The 24,699-nt window shown below is 39.7% G+C and overlaps 1 protein-coding gene across 2 annotated transcripts; it reads right to left on the bottom strand.

The window, feature by feature from the left end:
* Positions 1 to 179: 179 nt before the first annotated feature.
* On the bottom strand, positions 180 to 24,309 carry LOC306782318 (uncharacterized protein). Of its 2 annotated transcripts, XM_079275625.1 has the most exons (26): positions 24,094 to 24,309; positions 21,514 to 21,598; positions 19,343 to 19,408; positions 18,736 to 18,896; positions 17,700 to 17,843; positions 17,312 to 17,365; positions 17,142 to 17,195; positions 16,428 to 16,481; positions 15,141 to 15,194; positions 14,631 to 14,684; positions 13,406 to 13,459; positions 12,791 to 12,844; positions 12,193 to 12,246; positions 11,446 to 11,490; positions 8,987 to 9,040; positions 8,845 to 8,898; positions 8,210 to 8,263; positions 5,258 to 5,329; positions 5,059 to 5,094; positions 4,437 to 4,481; positions 4,297 to 4,329; positions 3,863 to 4,009; positions 3,077 to 3,253; positions 2,242 to 2,332; positions 1,599 to 1,676; positions 180 to 1,018 (listed from the first exon to the last, which is right to left on the bottom strand). In XM_079275625.1, the coding sequence occupies exons 1-26, from the start codon at positions 24,112 to 24,114 to the stop codon at positions 813 to 815; spliced, it is 2,001 nt and encodes a 666-aa protein (XP_079131751.1). In that variant the 5' UTR covers positions 24,115 to 24,309; the 3' UTR covers positions 180 to 812. The 2 variants fall into 2 exon arrangements, with proteins under 2 accessions (XP_079131751.1, XP_079131752.1); XM_079275626.1 differs by lacking the exon at positions 19,343 to 19,408.
* Positions 24,310 to 24,699: the final 390 nt, after the last annotated feature.

Below are 24,699 nucleotides of genomic sequence, written 5' to 3'. Positions count from 1 at the left end.
TTTAAAGTGGGATTTTCTGAAATCTCCACAGCTAAGCTTTTATTTTCACATTGTAGCTCCATCGTTTGAACATTTATTCCAACATTTTAAATTGTAAATGTGACGGCCATCAACAGCTGATAACCACATCTCGGTTACAAACTGAATTATTTATTTAAACTGAAGTTTATTTTCTCACGTGTTCAACAAATGTTTAATATTAAGTCTGAAGGATAAAGTCATCTTGTAAAACACTTTCAAATACATACACAGAATAATCAGATTACTGGTTTACTTTGGAAGTCTGGTCATCACAATAGAAGATTATTTAGCGATTCAGAAGTCTGGAACCGATATATTTATGTCACCTACAAACTGAAGACTCAGAATGAAAAACATCAGGCAGTTTATCTGAAACATATTTCAGAGCACAGTACACGTTGTTGAGATACTTTACATAATATTTACAGAGCGCCTTTTTACTTCTGTTTATTTTTCATTGTGACTTTAACAGGGAAACAGAAAATAAACTGAAGGAAGGATTCAATGGGGAATCATTTAGCGATGCTATCAAATTAAACAAACCCGTGAGACGTCGTCGTTCCTGGTCAAAGCTGTGAAAGTCTTTTCTAGTTTCATTCCTGCACAGTTTCATATTTCTTACCAGGAGTGCCACAGGGTACTACACTCGGTCCTCTGACATTTTCAACGGAGGATTGAATCATTCGCAGTCTTAAATCTAACGTCAGCTGGAATTCAATGAGACAAACCTCGAAGTTGCCACCGGTTGAATCTCTTGGCGTTTTATTATCTCAGGTGCTCGTTGCTCGTGTTCACATGTGCTCACTGACTGGTCCTTTCACCAGACCCTGCTCTTTGCGTGGTACCGGCGCGTGAATGCTACAGTCGCGTGCCTCGCAGAAACCCGGCACGCCTGCAACCCCGAGCATGCCGGACTGGCCGACCGGACCGGGGAACCCGCGGGGACCTCGGGGACCCTCCATGCCGTTTTTGGGTTCTGCTGAGTGACCTGGCAAACCTGCGGAGAGGAAATGACAAAATATATAAACCTTTAGATTAACAAGTAGAAAGTCTGGCCCACTTATTTACAAGATAATTTGAATGCAAGTTCAAAAAGAGAAGAACTTTATTTTTACCTATCTTAGATATCATATATCATAGAGATGGCAGATGTTTACAAACAAGCAACATGTTGTCTATTTTCAAAAAATTATGAAGTTCAATATGATATTGAACAATGTATAGACTATTAAGTGATGTAAAAAAGTCCTTTCATCGATGTTCTCCATTGGTGCATTAAAACAACATAAACTATTATATTGGAGTAGATTGTGCTTGATTTGCTCGTAAGCATTCTCTGTAATTGTAAATTTCTCCTCCCTATATGTTTTACTTGTTTTATGTTAGTATTATTTCTTTGATCTACAACGGCCATAATATCCCGTCGAAATGTCCCCATCCCATAAAATACATGATTCAGCACAAATGAAACTGATGAATCATGAAACGTGATTCAGATCTGGTCTGCAGCAGCTTCTACAACCTTCAGCAGATGTTAAAGTGTTAATGGTTGTGTGGAGATGAACAAAGCGTCGCACCTCTGATGCCTTGTGGTCCGTCGGGTCCCGTCAGACCTTTACCCGGATCCCCTGTGCTGGCTTTAGGTCCCTTTTGACCTGTTGAGGAAAAACACAAAGCGACTAGAAACTCCATTCAGAACAAACATGTTCTTCAGTTGATTAGAGGTTGAAAAAGTAAATGAACGTGTTCAAATTTCTTCTTTTAGCGATTACAGATTTTATTTTCAACTTGAATAAAGAACTAAATCCATCCTCTCTGTTCTGGTGTTGTGAGCAGCTGCACACTTTCACCACAGGACGTTAACGAGAACACAACGATTTAACAACCAGAAACACGTTTATTTACAGACAACTGGAGTAGATGCTGTTCATTCATCATCTGAAAGCATGATTTACAATCTGAAAGGCATGCATTTTTAATTTGTTAAAACATGTTATTATGTAGTTTGAGCATATGAATTACTAAACTGAAAAAAATAAGGAATATAAAAAATAAAAGATAATCAAAACGTTCCTCCCGACACCAACAGTGAAGCACTTCTGCTCGTGTGACGTGTCGTCCACGATCCTGTTTCATTTGCACGATGTTTTTTACATCAGATATAATCTCACGGACACGGATGTTGAACCGGATGCATGAAGAATGAACGTGTGATGTTACCTCTGTCGCCCTGCGCTCCATTCTGTCCCTCCAGTCCTCTGTCACCTTGAGCTCCTCTGGCTCCTTTCACTCCGGTTTTTCCTGCTTTGCCCTGATAGGTGGAGGCAGAAATGGTCCAATTCGTCTTTAATTCTGTCATTTTTAATGTCGTTATAACGCGGGATCCTCTCACGTCTGTGTGTTGTGCTGGAGGATGATGATCAACAATTGAATCCAATGTTTTACAGTGTTTTTTAAAAGCCAGTAGGGATGAGTATCGTTAGGATTTCATCCATACTAGTACTGTGTGTGTGTGTGTGTGTGTGTGTGTGTGTGTGTGTGTGTGCGTGTGTGTCAGAGCTTTTTTTGTGTAAAAACTGAAGTTAGAGTATGTTTTATTACCATTTTTAAGATATGTTTTTAAGATACCGGGATTATATTTGGCCAGGATAATCCTGACATGATGTTTTTTTAACATTGTGCCATGCCTACTGGCCTACTGGCCTACTGGGCTACTTTAAAGAGACTGTTAATCTCAGCGAATATTTTCTCATACATTTACAACTTTAATCTCAGAAATTCATAGTTTTTTCTGTTTGAATTTTGACCCCCTCTCGCCGTTCTGTCATTCTTTTTTACCTACAATCGTCCCATCCCAGAAAATAAACAAAAATACCCAAAAAAACACAAACTAATCCAATTAAAAATCTGTTGAAATGAATCTGGTTCTGAAATTATTTCCCCACTTTAAAGTGGATCATTGAAACAATGCAGCAGACAAATACCGACACCTCCTCTATAGGTCTGGTGAACCGTCTCCACCATCGTAGCCGTGAGGCGGCAGAGAGGAACTTACAGATTTCCCCGGTGACCCCGACAGCCCTTGTCCCCCCGGCAGCCCGATGAGGGCCCGGTTGTTGACGGGGCAGCCCTGGGAGCACTTGGCCCGGATGGAGGCGGCGTACTGGGAGATCTGGGCCGTGACCACGCCTCTGCAGAGCTGCAGGACCTGCTCATCAGTCAGACCAGGACCCTGCGGGACAAAAAACACTCAGGTTATATCTTCTCTACAAGTCCTTTCATCTTAAAATAAGGTTTGACATTTTTGGAATATAGATGCAAATAAATAGGAGAGTTTTACTTGCTTTATATATTTGTTAGAAATCTTTGAATACGATCATTTCCTTCCCAGCTGAGCAAGTTTACGTCAATGAATTCAATAAAATAAGACGTGAAAAACTAAAGCAGCATGTGGACACGACTGCTGCTTTATTTCTACCATTTACAGATGTTTATGATTTGTAAAAATGATGTTAAAATGCATAATGTAAAGCTAGAGGACAACTGGAAAATACTGTAAACTTTACTTTAACCCAAGAACACTTAATCTCCACGAAGAAAAACTATTTTAATTTCACTGAACGAAATATTTACAGCGTTTGTCAGAACTCTGACTGAAGCGATAAAAAGTGAAAAAGCCGGTGATGAAATACTCCGAAAACCTTTTTATATTCGACATCTTTTAAGATTGAGCGTCAAATTCAAGTTGGTTTTTGAATCAAAAATGTCATTTTTAGGAGGCTGAGACTAAACCGACGCGAGGGTCAGTCTACACCTTTAAAGTGCCCAAACTGTGACTCACAGAGGCACCAGGAACTCCTTTGGGTCCTGCTTGGCCCTTAACGCCGAGGTCACCGATGGCGCCGCGCTCTCCTCTGGTACCCGGGACGCCGGCCGGTCCGCCGGGGCCGGGGATGCCGCCGCGACCGACCGCAGCTTTCGGTCCACGCTGTCGGGGAAAACAGAAGGACGAAGAAGTGAAAATGAAAGAGTTTGATCACGTTATTACTGTCTCTTTTACAGCTGCTTACTGTTGATACTGTGTACATCCTGTTTATAGGGCCAACTTTATTTTACACCTTTAAAAAGATATTTTGGACAGAAGTCATGAACCTGACGTTTATCATTTAATAATATGCCTAAATTATATAGAAGTCTGTAATAAAACATGATGTCTTCTATCTCTTTCTGTGCTCCTGAGCTGCATAGATCGAGGTAAATAAATAAAGTAAGCACCTGTCCTTTGTCTCCTCCGTCTCCCACGCTGCCCTGAATGGTGACAAAGAAGGAACTAATCAGTGAGTGGAAACAGGAAGTGAAATGGAGATTACGGTATGAGGGAGTTTCATCATCAGATTGTAAACAGATGACGTCACCTTTTGTCCTTTAACAGCTTTAATGCCCTTCTTCCCTGCTGCACCCTGAAGGGAAACAACATGACACCAACACCATGTGATTAAAGAGGAAGTCGTGGAACAACATTCGAGTTACATGGTTGAATTAAGAGTTGTTTCATCGTAAACAATAGGTCTGTTTGACGGGGGAGGAAGGGAAACTCCCGTCAGTCTGAACCTGTTTCACTCAACTTTATTGACACAACACCTTCCATTCAAACGTGCAGCTCAAAGAGCTTCAAACGGGGCAAAACTGAATCAAACTAATTTAAAAAGCAACAATACATAAAAACAATTCCGCGAGGCTAGAAATGACAGTAAAACAATAAAAATAAATAAATAAAATAGTTAAATTAAATGAACACCAGGGATAAAATACTGTAAACAAACTTAAAAACGAATGCTGTAAGTTAACAAGTTGTTTCTATTTCTGTATCAGTACATTGAGGAGGAATCCTCATACCTGCTCAGTGAAGCTGATTCTGACTCTAGTTTCGATATTGTGAGCAGAAGGATCGGCTCGACGTGGTGACGGCTAGCAGCTAACGGTGCTAACGGCTCTAACAGCGCAGACCACTGTGCCGGCGTGTCATCAAACACTCACCTTGCCACCATCGGGTCCCGTCTCGCCTTTGGAACCCTGGAAGAAATTCAGGTGACGGTTCAGGTGGTGTGACTTGATTTACGATCATGTTAAAGTCGCTCTTTGTGTAAAGAGGAAACCCTGGTGATGTCTGATATCCAATGTAAGATCGATATCAGTCTGTTATGCATTGATAACAGGTCGTTTGTGTTGAACCCACAGTCTGGCCCTGCAGGCCCTTCGATCCGAGCGTCCCTGGTACTCCGGCATCTCCTCGCTCTCCTTCAGCTCCCTGTTGAACACACAGATAATACTCAGTCAAAGGGCTTACTTCATGATAAATATATTCACGTTTAACCGTCATATCTTTTGTTTTGTTTTGCTGTTTTCTCTCATAAACCTCTCAGCCATGAATTCTCCACCACTATATGCAATCTACATATTTAACAACGGACATTTCGATCATTCAGTGGCTTTTATTTCACATCTCTCATCTTATGCATTCCATTTCATTTTATGTTTTTACATTAATTATTATATTGTATCCCTGTTTTCATGTTCATTCTGTCTGTTTCTGTTTTCCTATTGTACTGAACTGTGGGCTTGTATTTATTGTATGAGAGGTTTTATAAACATAAAGTTGAACACGATTATTATTCATTATTTATTGATTCATTCAGCCCCAAATGAATGTGCTACATATCTACATACGTATATGCTGAGTATCACATTTTGTGAAATGTATATATATATACATATTTATATAAATAAATATAAATATACATATATATAAGATATTAGACATGTGTACGTAGATCTGACTTGTTTCAGTTAAAGAAGGTTTAACTGGAAGTAAAGTTGAAGTTGTAAACTTTTCACCGGGAAAACCCCTCAAATATCGAAAGAGGAAGAATAAACCACACAAACCAAAGGTTTCTGTAGAGCTTGATCAGTCTGGAGTTTTTCTGTTTGTCATTATTTAATGTCAGAGTTCATGAGAAGTCAAATAACCAAAGTTAAAGTCAATGTGTCTTCGTGTACCGTGAGTTTGTTCACCATATGAATGTTTTATTTTCAGATTTGACTCTTTTCAACAGATGAGGAATCTCACTTTGACATTTATAAAATGAACCTTCTTCTCATTATTAGCGCTTATTCTATATTTTCTAAAGATGCTTCTTCTGAGCTCTTTTTTCTGGAATATATATATACATACATATATATAAACTCGTACTATTAACTTAATGTTGGCATTGTAAATAAGTATGTGTTTGGATTTGCACCTTATTGTTACTTTAGACCTCTATAGGCAAGGCAAGGCAAGTTTATTTGTATAGCACATTTCAACAACAAGGTAATTCAAAGTGCTTCACATGAAACCATTAAAAGCATCAAAACACAAGGCAAAAGAAAAGGAGATTTAAAATGGGATTATAGTCCCCTGGTGACATAGTTATGTAGATTTGTGTGTCGTCTGCATAATTATGATAACACACTTTGTTGCTTTCCATAATCTGAGCTAGTGGAAGCATGTAGATGTTGAACAGAAGAGGCCCCAGTATTGAGCCTTGGGGAACACCACATGTCATTTTAGTCAGCTCTGATATGTAATCAGCTACAGACACAAAGTATTCTCGGCCCTTCAAGTCGGATTCAAACCAGTTAAGTGCTGTGCCAGAGAGTCCCACCCAGATGTTTAGTCTTTCTAGGAGTATGGCATGGTCGACCGTGTCGAATGCAACACTAAGACTGAACTTCTGCCATTGTCTATGTTTAAGTGGATGTCGTTGAAAACCTTAACAAGAGCAGTTTCAGTGCTGTGGTGCTGTCGAAAGCCTGACTGGAAAACATCAAAGCAGTTATTTACGGCCAAGAAGTTGGTCAGCTGTTGGAAAACCGCTTTTTCAATTATTTTACTTAAAAATGGGAGGTTTGATATTGGCCTATAATTTTTCATCGTTGCGGAGTCTAAACTAGCCTTCTTTAGGAGCGGTTTAATAACTGCAGTTTTTAGGGCTTGTGGGAAGACACCTGAGAGAAGGGATGTGTTTACAATTTGTAAAAGATCAGTGGTCATGCAGTTTGAAATATTTTTGAAAAAGTGTGTTGGTGCACTCTTCACCATTTGTACTGCAGCTACTGCACAACAGGTTCTTAAATCTCATCTGTGTTGAAACCTGAGGAGAACCTCCAGCAGGTCAAATCCTGGATCGGAAGAAGTTTTGCTTCGGATAAAAGAGAGTAAAACTTCAGCTTTGCAGATATTTCCAAAGTCCAAATAGTTCAAACTCTTCTATTAATTGTATTAAAGCTGAAGTTAGTTTTTTAGAACTGGCTTCTTCTCCTTTAAATCTAGATCTCCTTTGTTCTTATAATCCCACTGCTTGTGTTTATTTGCATTTTCCTTTATGATCTGATTTTCCTCTTATTTGTAAAGCACTTTGAAAAGTTATAAATAGAGTCTTATTATCTATATTATTATCATTAATCCCTATTGTGTTTGTGTAATTGTTAAATTCTCATGCTTTTGTCTTTGTGTTGATGGATGGAGGCCATGTAGGAGTGTAAAAACAACTTGTTCTATAAATGAGCAGAACATGTTCCCAGATGTTTCATTTTTAACTGACAAACTCTTCTCTAGACGCTCCAGATGTGACATGAAGTGATCTCTGCGTTCTTTCTTTTTGTTTCTTTCTTTCAGAGATGTTCTCCTTCTTGTTGCTCCTCGCTGTGGTTTGTCTGACCACATCAATGTGAAAATGAATAAATAAATAGTTCAACCTCCTGACAGCTGGACTCTGGGATTTTTCCTGAAATATATTTGCTAGAACTGCCGATCATAATTATACGTTGTGATACTTTGAAGTTACTTTAAGTTTTAGATTTCCAACCAAAAAACCGATTTCTTCAGAAGGAATTACAGAATAACTTCCGTGTTATTTGCTTCTTCTTCTTCTCTCTTTTTTCAATGCTGTTATCTCGAGATAAGTATCGAAGAGTATGCTGCATAAAAAATACTATAACAACAAATCTGATGTATTCAGATCGTATGGACTCAGGGGTAGACTGACTGTGCCCCTGGTTTGTTTGGCGCATGTGGTCAGGTTTCACACGTTGCACCTTTAAAACGTCGAGTCAGGAATCAAACCTATGACTTGTAGAGTTCACTCACCCCGGCGCCCACTCTGCCTCGCGGCCCTTTCACTCCACCATCCCCCTTACTGCCCTGCAGAGGAAGAACAGACACGATTACGCCGAGTAGACCGTTTGTTGTATTCAAATGTCTATTTTAAAGCTCACATTTTGACCCGGAAAATCCGACATTTATTTGTATTATTTACGGCTGTGCTTTTTCCACTGTGACATGTCAAAATGTCTTCTGTGAAAAAAGGACGAGCTATTGGTTGTATGTTTCTGTGACGATTGAACTTGTGATCCGGCAGGATGTGAAGGAACTCGTCTCAAAATAGGAAACAACAGATGTTTGGACGGACATGAGATGCTGTCATCACTCATTCTGCAAGAATGTACTGTTTGTATTTAGAACAATCACACAGTATCACAAAAGCAAGAGAAAGAGGCGAAAACACTCTCAATATAGTGTACACTTAAACTGATATTGATTCTTTTAGGTGTCTAAAATCTGTCCAAACCACACGTCTAAACATCGCTACTGCCCCTTTAAGATGAGAGCATTATGAGTTGCCACTGATTTATTTTAGGGCCAAACTGAGCTAAACATAAACAAAAGTATGAATGTAACTTCTCATGTGGATTAATAAAGTACTGCATGTATGTTCTCGTTACCTTGATTCCAAACTCTCCAGGCTCCCCCATCACACCCGGGACTCCTACGGGACCCTGAGGAGGACAAACAACCGGGGTTTGAACACAGCTTTGTCGCAGTGTGGGGGGCTAAGGATGGCAGGCAGAACTCTAATCAACTCACATCTTCTCCGGGGTCGCCGTCACTGCCCGACAGGCCGTGAAAACCATCACCGCCCTCAAGAGAGAAAGCAAACAGATCGTTGAATCCCGTGTGTTCTGTATTTTACAAAATGATGAATGTCTTTAGACTACGCTTTGAAGACGTCACATTGTGCTCTGGGGAATTGTAATTGACCTTTTTTCACTGTTTTCTGACATTTTATAAACGAAACGATAATTATTTATGCACAAAAAACCCAGAGATGAATTGATAATGATGATAAATATACGGCTACACTTTCAGACTGCAGGCAAAAGTGGCCCAAATTTGATTTGTGTTCATAAACAGTGAAAATGTGGAGGTGGTCACTACTTCTTCTTTATTTATATCTGCCACTTCTTCCGTCTCTCTTTCAAACTCTTAAACCAGAGTTGGTGATTGTTGGAACAGAGTAAAGATTAACAAAGACAGTTTTAACACGTTTGGAATGAATGCTGATTTTAACCTTTTCCATCAGCTTTATGCCGAGGCGGCACAACGAGATTAAATACATGTAGATATGTGTTATACAGCCCAGGTGAGGTTGGTTTTGTTTGCATGTCGGTGTCACAGCAGGAGTGTATTTTAGATGTGCACCAGTGAACTGGGTGTGGACCAGTGTGACATGCACATGATCAATGTTATGAAAATGCAAAACATGTCAACACACGTCAACTTTTACTTTTACTGCGGCTGCAGTTTTGGTTTCAGTTTGAAGTCTTTCTTTTCAAACGTGTTTTGGTTTTGATCAGAGAAAATGCGACACGCTTTAAAAGTCAGGTAATCGTGTTTTTTGTGTGTTTTTCTCGATTCACACGAAGCTCAAAGCAACAGAGAACACTTTTGGGAATGTACATGTGCTTTTTGGTCCTCCACTTATGCGTCTTGTGATCATATGTTCAGTATCTGCTCACCAGTTTCTCTCTCACTCTGATTACATCAGCTGCACTACAGAGGTGCAGTCTGAGTGAAGCACCGTCTGAAGAAAGAAAAAGCAAAACTAGAAAGATTCTCGGGTATTTTTCTGAAGTGTAAGTTCTGTACTGAGTGAGATGAGACACGAGAGTGTTTATTTTAAATTCATTCCAGAAATTCACAGCTGCAGAAATGAAAGAACAGAAATGTTCTTCTTCTCCCTGAGAGAAGGAAACATGCCGCCTGTGAGATAACCGTCTATAAATAAGGACGTATTATTGTTATTATTATTAGAGATGTCACATTCAGAGTCAGATGACACAGAGAAGATGACGAGTCGTGGGTTAACAGGACTTTTAAAATAGTATTCCCTCGTCACTTTCACAAGTTTGTTTTGTTGGGATGAAAAACAATATTATTTTGTGATTATAAGAAACGAGGTTGTCATATCGGCTGTCAAAAATGATTACACCTTGTTATGTCAATAGCAGCATGTTTGTCCCCTCTGGGCTTCTGGAAATAAAGACGTCTGATATATGTGGATTTTGGGAAATAATATTATTTGTTTTCTTTTGGACAGCGAGATGAAAAGACCAAAACCTCGTTGTCCTCATTCGGATTAAACTAACGGGATGTTTGTTTCATCCGAAATTGGACTTTTCTTGTGATTTTCAAGTTTACAAAGAGCACCTCAAACTAACTCTACTGGGTCCAGGAAGCTCTCCAAAAGAGTTCAGGAAATAACAAACACTCAGACGTAAATAACAAACACTCAGGCGTAAATAACAAACACTCAGACGTAAATAACAAACACTCAGACGTAAATAACAAACACTCAGGCGTAAATAACAAACACTCAGACGTAAATAACAAACACTCAGACGTAAATAACAAACACTCAGACGTAAATAACAAACACTCAGACGTAAATAACAAACACTCAGACGTAAATAACAAACACTCAGACGTAAATAACAAACACTCAGACGTAAATAACAAACACTCAGACGTCAGATTTCCCCAGCAGCATGTGAACACACACACACACACACACACACACACACACACACACACACACACACACACACACACACCAAATAAAAACAGATAGCAGTAGCTGTCAGTCACAGTGAGTAAGCAGGCTGTGGTTCAGTGTTTTGCTCAAAGGCACCTCAGCAGGTCAAACCTGTGACTTTTTAGCTGCTGACTGAATGTTTGTAAAAAGCATGATCCATCACTTTGTGTTCCACATGCTGTCATATGAGTTTAAAAAAACATCTTTTACCATGACGTTGCACAACAGTTTCTTCCTTTTTTATTTGTTTTACATTGTTTACTTGAGATCTAATAGAGTTCTTTGAATATCTAAAATCCCTCTAGCGCCACCTGGAGGCCGCAAACCCACCCTACACACACACACACACACACACAGTGAGTCATGTGACCTGAGGATAACCTAACCACAACCTATCAGTGACGTTTAACAGTAAAGTATATTAATAAAGTAAAGAAACGTGTGTTTGTACCTTTGGTCCACTGGGTCCGATGGATCCTGTCTGTCCAGTGTAACCCTGAGGACGACAAACAGGATCAAATATTTAACATCACTGACGCATCTCTGCACGAAGAGGAGTAAATCATTTCAAAGATGATGCAAAGATTACTAACACAGTAAATTCAGGAGTGCTGATGAAGTAAAAACACGTGGGAAGACGTTCATTAAAAAGAGTAAATACATGATTGTTGTGTTAACGTTACTCTGGCTGAATCGTCTGAAGAGGCTTCAGTCTGAGAGAGCGAAACTCACTGAAGGAAGTCTGAACCGCAACAGAAGTAACAGCCACATGCTCACGTCACCGTCACAGTGAAAGCTCTGTGCTCAGGAAGGAACACATCAAACACGCTCATAAATCCGGCTTGGGAGTCTCCTGGTGGAATTTATGGAGGCGTGTGACGGGACCTAATTTAGTTAAAGTGATTATCAAGCAAAGAACAATTCAATTTCAGCAAATAAAGATCTGCTCCGGTGTCTGAGAGGTTATCATTGTGCACTTATGTGGATTATAGAAAACACATATATTATTCTGTGCCTGACAATAATTTATCTGGCATAAAGAATAACTTAGGCACCTGCAAAAGGGATTCTGAGCTGAAAGTTTTCCATTTGCATTGCCAGTAATGCTAATTATCCAGGTTTTTATATCTTCTTTCAGCTCTGAATAGATACGACTTGTGGTGAAAAGGTAACAAAGAAGGTCGGGCATCTTTCTCACAGTGTATCCGTTGTCGCCGACGTCACCGGGAAACCCAGGAGCTCCGATCTGACCCTGTGAGAGGAGACGTGACGGTTAAAGAGAGTTCGTGATGAACTCCGTCTCCCTCTGATGTGAGCGGAGGGAACCACAATATGTTCACAGTCACAAAGCAGGAGAGATCCCTGAGGGGACTAACGCATCAAAATCAATAGTTTGGCGTTCATCAATAGGTGGAATGTTGACCCAGTGACACCCTTTGAATGACTTCGATTAGGAAGAAATGCACAAAGAAAATAATACAGGAATAGATACATTTTAGGGAAAATAAATACATCCATTTTAAAATGAATAAATCCAAAAATGAATAAAGAAATGAATAACATTTACGTAAGAGAGTAAATAAATCGGGGAAATTATACAAAATTAGAAAAAGAAAGAAGCTAATTAAACGTAAATATTAGTTTTTGACAAATTTGATCAATTGATGAATTTATTTTTCATTTTATTTTTGGTGTATTAAAAAGCATATTAAGTCATTGAGTGATTTATTTTGTATCTTATTATTCAGACAGCTTTATTCAGGTGAAGTACTTCTTCTTCTTCTCTGTTTCCGTACCTTCAGTCCGTCTCGTCCCTGAGGACCCTCTCTGCCTTTGTCCCCCAGAGACCCCTGAACACAAACACGGAGACACCGACAGTGAAGGCAAGGTTCATAACAAATGATACAAAATAATCCAAAGCATGAATAGAAAACATAATTTGTTTAATGGAAAAGCAGACGTGTATCAGGATTCTAAACATTAATAAAACATTTTAGAAACAGGATGAAAAAAATCAAACCCCACCGACAGATAAAAGAGGAAATTACATTTTCATATTTAACTCAATAAATTCAGTAATACTAAATGTTTTGCTTTTACTTTACTTCTAGATTATGATGCCAAATTTAAGGTACAAATGTCAAGAAAAGAAACAGCAAAATACTCTTAAACTAAAAGATATTACATAAAAAACAAGTGACAGTAATACATTTCGTCTTCAGTGTTTCAAACCTAAACGTTCTTCAATCTTCATATTAAATACATTTCAACCTCTTATAAAATAAAACCGAAACACCTTTCACACTTTTAAGAACAATACAATCCTTTCTAATCACACATGTTAATTACCTTTAGCCTGTTTAAAGATGTAGAATGAAGCGTAAACGTGGGTGTTTCAGACTTGTCTTTACCTTGATACCTGTACCTCCCCTTGGTCCCGGAGGCCCAGCGCCACCACGAGGGCCCTGAAATACAACAAATAAATTAGAATAAGTAAATAATAAACTGTGAGTCTGTGTATCACATACTCTGTAGTTTAAATACTAATAAAGAATATATACTATATGTTAACGCTGGCTGGCATGGAACAAAAAGGATGCTGAAGCGTTCAAAACATCAGAACTGTAGTTGTGTGTTTGCAGCATATTTAAATGTGACTTCATCTGTTTTTTAATTAAAGCAGTCAAAACATTTACAATCTGAGCTGTTTAAGTGAGAAATACATTCACATAGCTTGGTGCAGTTGGTGTGAAGAGTTTGGAGAAATATAAACTGATTAAAAAAATGCACACGTGTTGTTTAACAGCTGATTTAACAGCAACAACTGGTAAAAAAAACCAAATTCACCAGCAGCCTCTGCTGAGACGAAGGGCGCTGTGACGGCCGGTTGTGGTTTTAAACGGGCAGGTGGAGGAGCAGAAACTCTGGGGGACTTCCAACAAATACTGGATCAACAGCTGGAGAAGACCTGGATCAGGTTTCCTTTAAATGAGTTCACGCGTTTGCTGTTTTTGTTCTGGATCTGCGATATTATCGTCACACACGAAAACCAAAACAGCCGGAGGGGAAAAACAAACCGCAACATGCAACGAGGTGCTGAACAATAACAGAACGACAGATTCTAATATGTCAGGGGAATATTTTAGCTCCATGTGTATGTGTAGCAGGGCTGCAGCTCTGAATGAAGACGGGACAAGTCAGCTGTTAGCTTCGTGGATAAAACACTGCACAGCTGTCTGACTCCCCCACAGCATTCCACTCCAACACGAGACGCTTTACTTTAACCAACAGAAATGTAGTTTGTAGTTTTATTTGTTCTTTGCTCGCTATGTGAAGCACTTTGTATCTTTGTTTTGGTAAGCGCTATATAACTAAATATATTGTTGTTATTATTATTATTATTTCATGTAAAATATCATCTTCGAAACATTGAGTTCATGAATCACACTTAAAACTCTTTCACTGTACTTTCATCACATGCATTGTTTCATTGATACATTTAAAATAATAATAATAATTAATTTAAATTTTTTTATTCAAAATATATCTATAATATTGAATCAAATGAGTCTGTCTCACGACATGTTTGTGTGTTGAGGACTACAGGACGTAAGAGGTCAAGGGTCGTGTCCTTACAGTCTCACCAGGACCTCCGACTCCTCCGCGGGGTCCCTCCAAACCCAAGTCCCCCTGTGGACACAAAACAAGGCACACCTGGATAAAACATTCTCATGATTGAGCAGATCAATCGCCAACTGTTCATAAAATGTAATTCATAACCAGAGCATTTAAAAACAACGTGTTGAACTGTGATCTTGTGTAGACATTCGCGTTGCTGGTTTTTGAATATTTCACAAATAGGTTTTACTTATTTAACTACGAAGAACTTGCTTTTTCAGACGTCTAAAAGAGGAGGACAGCCGAAACACTGAAAAACATTTATAAAAGTTATATCGACACCTTTGAGGATTTACTATCCAGACAGAACAGAAGTCACGGCTGATATCTATATCATAGTAACCCTGCAATCATTTTAAAGTTAAACCTTCTCAGTCGGTGCGCGTGTGTGTGTGCGTGTGTGTGTGTGTGTGTGTGTGTGTGTGTGTGTGTGTGTGTGTGTGTGTGTGTGTGTGTGTGTGCGTTTACCTTCAGTCCCAGCTCTCCCTGCTCACCTCGGGCTCCTATAAGTCCAGGTTCTCCCTGTTAACGACAAAAAAGTAAATTAGTTACTTAACTTTAAAACTAGTTCTCTTAGAACTGCTTTATTAACATCTTGTATTATGAGAAGAAGGAGGAAGAGGAGGAGGAGGAGAAGAAGAAGAAGAAGAAGAAGAAGAAGAAGAAGAAAATGAAGAAGAAGAAAATGAAGAAGAAGAAAATGAAGAAGAAGAAAATGAAGAATAAGAAAATGAAGAAGAATAAGAAGAAGAGGAAGAAGAAGAGGAAGAAGAATAAAATGAAGAAGAAGAAGAAGAAGAAGAAGAAGAAAATGAAGAAGAAGAAGAAGAAGAAGATGAAGAGGAAGAAGAAGAAAATGAAGAAGAAGAAAATGAAGAATAAGAAAATGAAGAAGAATAAGAAGAAGAGGAAGAAGAAGAAAATGAAGAAGAAGAAGAAGAAGAAAATGAAGAAGAAGAAGAAGAAGAAGAAGAAGAAGATGAAGAGGAAGAAGAAGAAAATGAAGAAGAAGAAAATGAAGAAGAAGAAGAAGAAGAAGGAGAGGAAGAAGAGGAATAAGAAGAAAATGAAGAAGAAGAAAATGAAGAAAATGAAGAAGAAGAAGAAGAAGAAGAAGAAGAGGAAGAAGAGGAGGAAGAAGAAGAAGAGGAAGAAGAAGAATAAGAGGAAGAGGAAGAAGAGGAAGAGGAAGAAGAGGAAGAAGAGGAAGAGGAAGAAGAGGAAGAGGAAGTAGAGGAAGAAGAGGAAGAAGAGGAAGAGGAAGAAGAGGAAGAAGAAGAAGAAGAAGAAGAAGAAGAAGAAGAAGAGGAAGAGGAAGAGGAAGAAGAAGAAGAAGAGGAAGAAGAAGAAGAAGAAGAAGAAGAGGAAGAAGAAGAAGAAGAAGAGGAAGAGGAAGAAGAAGAGGAAGAGGAAGAGGAAGAAGAGGAAGAAGAAGAAGAAGAAGAAGAAGAAGAAGAGGAAGAAGAAGAAGAGGAAGAAGAGGAAGAAGAAGAAGAAGAGGAAGAAGAAGAAGAAGAACTTCTTGTACTACTGGGTGGATTAGTAGCATATCAGGTTTTTTTAAACGTAGAAAGTAACTACGAGAGTCAAATAAACGTTCTGGAGTAGAAATATAAAGCAGCATACAATGGAAACACTCAAGTAAAGTACAACATAGTACTTCAGCAGAGTATTTGAGGACTACTGTGTGAGATGTTGAGGTTTCCACTCAGCATTATTTATTGAGAATCATCCGTGAGTCTTTTTTAAAGTCACCATGGCTCCAGAGAAACCAGACGCTCCGTCATCTCCTTCGGGTCCAGCGTCGCCCTGCAGGACCAGAGGTCAGAGGTCAAAACGAACACAACGGACAACAGGAAGTGCTTTGTTCCTTTTGAGAACTGCATTTTGTATCAATCAGAGACACAGTGAGTCATTTCTTCAAACTTTAAAGAGTTAATTCAAATATAAATATATGTACATATACTAAAAATTCAATGCATCCAAATTACTGCAACTATATTCACAATCTGTATGAAAACAATAAATGTATTTCACATCAGGCTTTTGATTAAAGTATTGTTTCTGTTTCATTTGAGTATTTAAAAACAGCTGTTTTTGTCTTTAACCTCATTTCTATTGTTTTACTTCTTTTTCTTTTTCTTTAAATCAAAGTACTGTTTGTGTCATTTTAGTCAATGAGTCTGTTTCTAAATGTACTTTTCATCTCAACTTAACGTGAGACAGTGTTGTGGATCTGACTGTGTATGAAATGAGTTTTTACTTTTCTTTCATGTTTGCCTCTAACGTCCTGTTTTAAGTGTTTCTGCAGCTTTTGTTTCACTTTCTCTTTCCTTCACTTTGTTCCTCCATGTTTTCCTTTACTTTCAGTTTGTGTTTGCTAAAACAACGATGTCCCTTCAGTGCAGGCGTATTCATTCATATGTTAGCAAATCATACATCAGTGTTGCAGTGACGTGATTTACTGACCACTGGTCCGGTGTCTCCTCCTCTCCCCCGAACCCCTTTGGTTCCTTTATAACCCTAAAAACAAACATGGAAACACAAACGAACCTTGGACACACATCTGTAACATAATTCTCATTCGTGATTCCTCATCATTAAAATAAAAATGCAGTAATACTGTTTTGGTCTCTCACCTCTCTGCCTTGAGTTCCTGGCTCTGCAGTTTTACCGTGCAGCCCTCTGGATCCCTGAAGGGAACAGAAAAAGAATCAATAACGCATTCAGATCAAGAAAAAGATCGAATTTTTTGTGTGCACATGCAGATAAACGATTACTGAGCGCACTTTAGACTGAAAGTTGCATCAAAGATTCTCAGATACGAGATAAAACGACGACGTCACATAAAGGCCAGTCTGTAAAGATGGGTTTTAAGAAGATCGTTCCAAAGCCGAGGGGCCCTGATGTCACCTTCAGTGAATGTGTGTTTGATGGATGCAGCGAGTGATGAGATCTGTTCCGCGGGACAAACCGCCGTGTTTGCTGAGAATGAAGTGACCACGATGCGATGGAATGAGTCGGTACCTTTGGTCCCGCGAAGCCAGCGAATCCAGGCTGTCCGGGTTCACAGTCGCACTCGGTCGGCCCCTCCTCTCCGAGGTCTGCGTCGCCCCCGGACTCCTCCGAGGCGTCGGTGTCCGGTCCTGCTGGAGGATACTCGTACGGGACCTGAAGCACAAGAATATTACAACACGGGGAGAGTGAAAATATGCACTAAAGTGGTGCACGACAGACTTTTTACTGGTCCTGAACCAGTCTCAGTGTAGTCCTGATCCTCTTTGAGGATTTAATATTAATAAACTATATCTAAATCAGATCAAACTTCATCATTTACTATGTATTGTTAGAATGGGTTGTCAATGAATATTTGTATATTATTATATACGAGTGATTTGAATAGATATAATTTACTCAATGATCCTAATAACTCTCAGAACTCCGAGTAATTACTATTTGAATCTATTATATATTCGATCTGGATGTTATCTGCTTAATATCTACATTTTGGAAAATGTGTTGACTTTTCAATCTTGATTACAATAAACCTAAATAATCTACAACTCAGGTAATATGTATAATATAACGTACGAAATAAAGTGGACAATAAAAGCATGAAAAATGAAGTTTAATTGGAGTAAATATTATATTTTCATTATATTAACGACACCTGCAGTTTGATTGATAGTTTCAGTTTAAAGTTTGATATATCTATATATCTATATATCTATATATATATATATATATATATATATATATAGATATATATATATATATATATATATATATATATATATATATATATATATATATATATATATAGATATATATATATATATATATATATATATATATAAATATCTATATATATATATATATATATATTCAGACCCAGATCCTCCAGCAGAGACCGGTCCACCGTGGAGACCCAGGACGTATTGCTGGACCCGCTGGAGGGAAGGGAGGCACGGGAGAACCAGAACCAGGACTGAGAGGGGCAGACTGTCAGACCCTGCTGCAGTAACATGAGAGGTTTTCTAAAGGGACTCAGCGGTCGTCATACCTGCATGGTCTCCGTGTCCTCCTTGGCGTAGTGGGACTCGGCGGTGGTGGCGTAGGGGAAGGCGTCCTCGGTGATCATGGTGACCTGGGTGGGTTCAGGACCGTAGGGGTCCTCGGGCCTCTGGTCCTCGTCGTAGCTGTGAGTCGGCTCAGGCGGATACTCTGAGGGCACAGAGGAGACGAGATGGGACAACATTGAGACTTTTAGTCCTGAGAATTCATGTTTTCAGGTGTGGTTGTGTGAGGTACACAGTCAGTGCATTACTACAGTCGATGGATTTGGAGAAACAGAGAGGAGAACGCTATATTCTTTTATATTTTCACTGCTTTACCTTGTTGTCAGACAGCCCTTTATCTGCAAATGACAGAAAACGAACTAACAGATGGAGGCAGCAGTAGACCAGCAACTCTCCTCTCTTCTGTGAGGTCAAATGTATGTTGTTATCAATGGAGTCTGGCGTCTTTGAAGACAGCGTAGATTACGGCATCAGCTCCCCGTCACAAAGGTCTGTCTGACAGCGAGGTGCAGAGTGTGTGCTGCTGCTGTTCAGGGATACTATCATCAGGTAGGAGTGAGCAGGAGTGAACCAGGTGAACACTGTGCTCACCTGGTTGAGGAGAGGCTAAGCCGTCGTGGCGGTTGACCACGGAGCCTTCATAGGTGTGTTCCTCACCTGGACACACACACGTTAAACACACACATCAGAGCTGATTCTACTCTGTAGGACAGTCTACGCGTGGGTGGCTCGTTGGTCTATAACAGGGGTATTCAACTAAAATTCCAAAAGGTCCCGATCGAGAAAATCTCCTCGGCCAAAGGTCCGAAACATTACAATAATATCTAGCTCGCGCTATTTACTGCCATATATATATATAAATATATTCAAGAAGCCTAGCCTACAACGTCTGTGTGTCGTCAACAACTGTCAAATCAAATAAAGAAAGTACACATCAATTATATTTTAACAATTATTATTCTCAAATTTAACTGGATGGATTATAAACAATACATAGAAATACATGAATAAATGTTCTTCTAATTTCAAGCACAATACGGGCTGGATTAAAGAATAACTGACATAACAGAAAGCGTTTCAAAAATGTGCATCTTAAAATAAAGTAATTCATTTTAGAAAAAAATGATTTCACTGAATTGTCCTGCAGCTTTAAATTCAGTTCATTCAGGTGTGATGTCAAAAAGTGATGTCAAAAACGCCACAATATGATATTTTTCTCATCTTCTAAAAAGAGAAATGAGTGAGCATGATCTGTGGTTATTAATCCACTTCTTTCAGCTCTATTCTCTCTGGTAACATCCTTGTTGTGAAGTGAATTCACGTGTTAGGGTTCTGATCATGTTGGGCTCTTCTGTTTATTTTCTGTCTTCATTTAGATGCGAGTGGGTGCGTTTGTTCAAAAGAGTTGTGCTTTGTCTCGTAGTGGCGCTTCATTTCCCGCTTTTAATTATCGTCACGGTCTCTGAACATGTGACACACACTGGTTTTAAACTGTCCGTGTGAAGAATGAACCGATAAGAGTCTGTTCATTCCTGGTTAAAGACTCTGGTCTCTTTGACCACTTTTCTCTTTTTGGAGAACGTCATGTGAAATAACTTCTCTGACTCACGTAATATTCTCCTGCTCTTCCTTCTCTTTCCTCGTCTCTCCCCCGGTGTGTGTACATCTCTGAATACCCGTATTTGATTCGGTGAGCTGCATCACGTGATGTGATTTACAACGCATTGGTCGGTGCATTTCCTGCATCGCTGAGCGAGTTCCGTAAAGGCTGACAAAGCTGCGCAGCGCCGGTTAAAATAGAAGCGCTCTGTCAAAATTTAAACGATTTTGGGTCCTGGGTCCGGATACAACGGCGTCTGGGTCCGGGTCCGGTCCGCCAATTAGCGACCCCTGGTCTAGGGGTATGATTCTCACTTCGGGTGTGAGAGGTCTTGGGTTAAAATCCCGGACGAGCCCTAACTGTGAGGCAAAGACATCTTGCAGATAGATAAAACTTGAACTGGTTATTGACATTAAAAAAAGGATAAATAAAGCACAAACCCAATTGTGTGTCAATCAACAAGCAGCTCTTAATATTAAGTGATTTTTGTGTTGGACTGATTAGAATGAGCTCCAGCTTTTTCATCCATAATTTCCAGAAATATACACATTTCCTGGTTTCAGCAGTAAAAATACATTCAGATAGTTACGGAAAAATCATCTTTAAATTCAGATAAATTCTGAGGAATATATTCTATAATTTCTAGACCAAACAATTCATTCCATCCTGATCACAAACATATTGTTGACTCAGCTCTCTCTTCTAACATTCAATGTACTTGATTCCTACGAATAGAACATCATTTCACAATTAACAAAAAGCAAACTAATCTAGTTTTATTGGTTTCTAGTTTAGTTTTGCTTTTATGAAAGCAGGAATTAGAGCTGCAAGAATTAGACGATTAATTATCAACTAATAAACGAATCGGGCAACTGTTATGATAATTGATGAATCAGTTTGAGTGATTCTTTTTGAAGGAAGAAAAGTTAAAACTCTCTGATTCCAGCTTCTGAAATGTGAAAATGTTGTGGTTTCTTTACTCGTCTGTGACAGTAAACTGAATATTAGACATTAGAGGACGTCATCTTGGGCTTCAGGAAACACTGACTGACATTATTCACCATCTTATAGACCCAACAACTAATCAACAGATTAAATGCTGATAAAAACGATACATAGTCGCAGCCCTTCTGGAGTAAAAGTGACTTCATGAACATCTGACCTGAGTGGTATCCAGAATATTCCTCCTGGCAGAGAGACGAGACGACACACAGCGAGAACACAAGCAGACCAGACAGGAGAGACGGCTGCAGGGACAAAACAACAAGTTATTTCATATCATCTGACGCTTATTAATATATCATCTGCACGAAGACCAGAACAGACCACGTGAGTCCGGTCCACCTCACAGCAAGACATTTCTGGATACCTGACTGGTTTTTGGTGCAGAGCTGTGCATATTGAGACTCACCTGAAGATCACAACAATTTAAATGTATTGACGAAAACATGAAGGGATGAACCGATAAAGCACCTTTTCAGTCCCGACACCGGGGCTTTGGGTCCAGATCCCATAATGATAACAATCGTTTTATTTATATGTACAAAGTGCTTTCCAGATTAAAATTACGACACACAAACTGAGAGCATCAAGCAGCACCGAGCCCCAAAAAGGAACAGAAGGTGGAGCGAGTGCAGAAAAAAAAAAATGAATATGTTCATAGAAGTAAGAACGTATGAGACACACGCTGAACACCGCATGGCACACCTCACGCTACGTCAAGGGTTCCGTTACGTGAAAGTGGCTCTTAGGTAACGATTCTCTCTTTGAGAGCGAGAGGTCAGCGGTTCAAATCCCAGAGCAGCCCTGACTGTGAGACAAGAAACCTCACAGACTGCTGTTACTTATAAGATGGAGAGAAACGGTCCCGTTTAACCGTCTTCTAGATTTCATAAAAGAAAAGCGCAATTGTCAATGAAGCCTGTAATGCAATAATTATACATTCATTTACTAGAAGGCAACACTTTGTTGTGCTCCAGGAGGATTATAGAAGGTCAGACACATTGATGTTGATGAAGACGAGGGTCGTATTATTATAACTTCATTAAGTGTCAACATTAGAACATAATACCAGGAGGAAATGGAAGTACACGTGCACTTCACAAAATATATATAAAGGAATTCCTTGAACTGGTGATAGAAATAATAAACACATATAAAGCTGTTCTTGCATTGTACATTGTTGTTATTGTATTTTATATCTAAGCCTCGGACCTGCAGCCCCGGAGGGAGGAGGAGAGCTCAGCTCCCGGCAGCAGCAGCGTCTCCTCCTCCTCCTCCTCCTCCTCCTCCTCCTCCTCCTCCTCCTCCTCCTCCTCCTCCTCCTCCTCCTCCAGGAGCAGAGCTTCTCCTCTCTGGGAGCCGACACCACGCTGCTGGAGACCCAGGACGTATTGCTGGACCCGCAGGAGGGAAGGGAGGCACGGGAGAACCAGAACCAGGACTGAGAGGGGCCGACTATCAGACCTGCTGCAGTAACATGAGAGGTGTTCTAAAGGGACTCTGGTGCTCAGAGACACTACCACGTTAGTCCACAGGGGGCGACAGAATCAACGCTAAATCTAAGTTCCTCGTATAACTTTAAATTATCCTTCAAGTTAAAAGCAGAGAGTCAGTCGTGGACAGTTGACAGACATGGTTGGCAACATTTTATATTTTTCTTTTTGTCAACAAATATCATAAAAAGACCAATGCTGACACTTTGTAATTTTACTTTAGTAAAAAAGCAGCAGAGAGCAGATGCAAAAAGTGTTTTTGTGAAACTAAACGATGAACCGGGTTTCACTCGTGAAGCATTAATCAAATGAAAAATTCAATATGAATCTTTTTGCCACATATCCATGAGGTATAAGAAGTTTTATCCCAACATGTTTGTATTCAGGTTAGTTTGGGAATGAAGCCATGATCCTGACCTGCAGGACCTCCGGGGCAGTGAGGTGAGACCGGTCCTTCACGCGCTCCACGCTTCTGATCTTTGTTTTAGAGAAATCTGACGGCACCTCTCATTGTCATTTGAAGGCGTGTTTCTTTATTTCTTTTCATAGATACTTGACCTAAATGAATAGAATACTCAGCTGAGTCCCTGTGGTCCGGCCCTTGTCCTGTAAGAGATGAGGCTTTGGTACGATGAGTCTTTCATTATCAGCCAGAACTCCGAAACAAACTTCACTGTTGACTGTCAAAAGTCTCTACGCCCGCCTGAAGCTGAGTCAATTACAATAATTATAATGAATAATTATCTATTGTATTGTAGAAGTCATATTGAAATGGTATTTTAGGACCGAACATCAAGACATTCAAACAAAGTTTCTGGTGAAGTAACATCAGCGGGTTTCAGCTTGATTCTCTCTGCAGGTCAGTTCAGGTTAAAATGAGTTTGATCTTAAAAGGTCTCAACACACACATCAGTGTCAGGGAAGTTGAAAGTATGAAGTTTATTAGTAAGAATTTTCAGGCTCTGAAACTTCGCTGCTAAAGTCACCAACGACATGTAACGATAATAACAATGAAGTCCACACATTAGGGGCCGGACTATAAGACTGTCAACAAACCACAACTGGTATATTTCTCTCTCTCCATCACTTAAACAAAATAATTGATGTCATTTAAATTTCATCCGAGTTGATTTAACTAGACTTCGCCCCCCCCCCCCCCCCGGCCCCATCAGGGGACCACAAGCGACACCAAACCTGCAGCCCCCCCACCACCACCACCACCCAAACCCAGACCGTTCTCCTCTTACCTTGTCACTGGAGGCTCCCATGGTGCTGCACTCTCCTCAGACCAGACCAGGTCCTGCACAGGACGCTTTCAGGATACAGACGAGGACAAACAAAACGACCTGATTCAGCTTTTCCCTGAGCAGCTCTCCTCACAGCATGATCCCCCTGTGTCCTCTCTCTGTGTCCTCTCTGTCTCTCCAGGATCCCTCAGGTTCCCAGGCACTGACGGGATGCTCTCTCTCTGTCTCTGTCTCTCTCGTTCTTCTCGTCCTCTATCTCGACGTCTCAACAGGGTGAGAAATACCTGAGCCAGAGTCCAGCATCAGCAGAGAAGACTGAGAGAGAAAAGAGAGAGACGGTGGATCTGTCAAGCAAAGTCTTTAACTTTAAGCCGACGTTTTTCTTTTCATTTCATTTCAATGTCTGAAATATCCACCAAGAAAAGATTCCTTTTGCTCAGAGACCAACTTTCTACCACCAACAAAACATTAAACACGAAGACAACTTGAAATATGTCAATATGATTTACAAGAGGCTGCAAGTACTTCATGTTATATAACAGAAGAACTAAATCATGAATCATAAAACTTCAAAAAGGTTTTGTGTTATGAAAAATCTAAAACACA

This window comes from Melanostigma gelatinosum (assembly GCF_949748355.1).
Source record: "Melanostigma gelatinosum genome assembly, chromosome: 9".
Taxonomy (NCBI): domain Eukaryota; kingdom Metazoa; phylum Chordata; class Actinopteri; order Perciformes; family Zoarcidae; genus Melanostigma; species Melanostigma gelatinosum.
The sequence above is the reverse complement of the archived record's forward strand: the minus strand, read 5'-3'. Positions and strand labels throughout refer to the sequence as shown.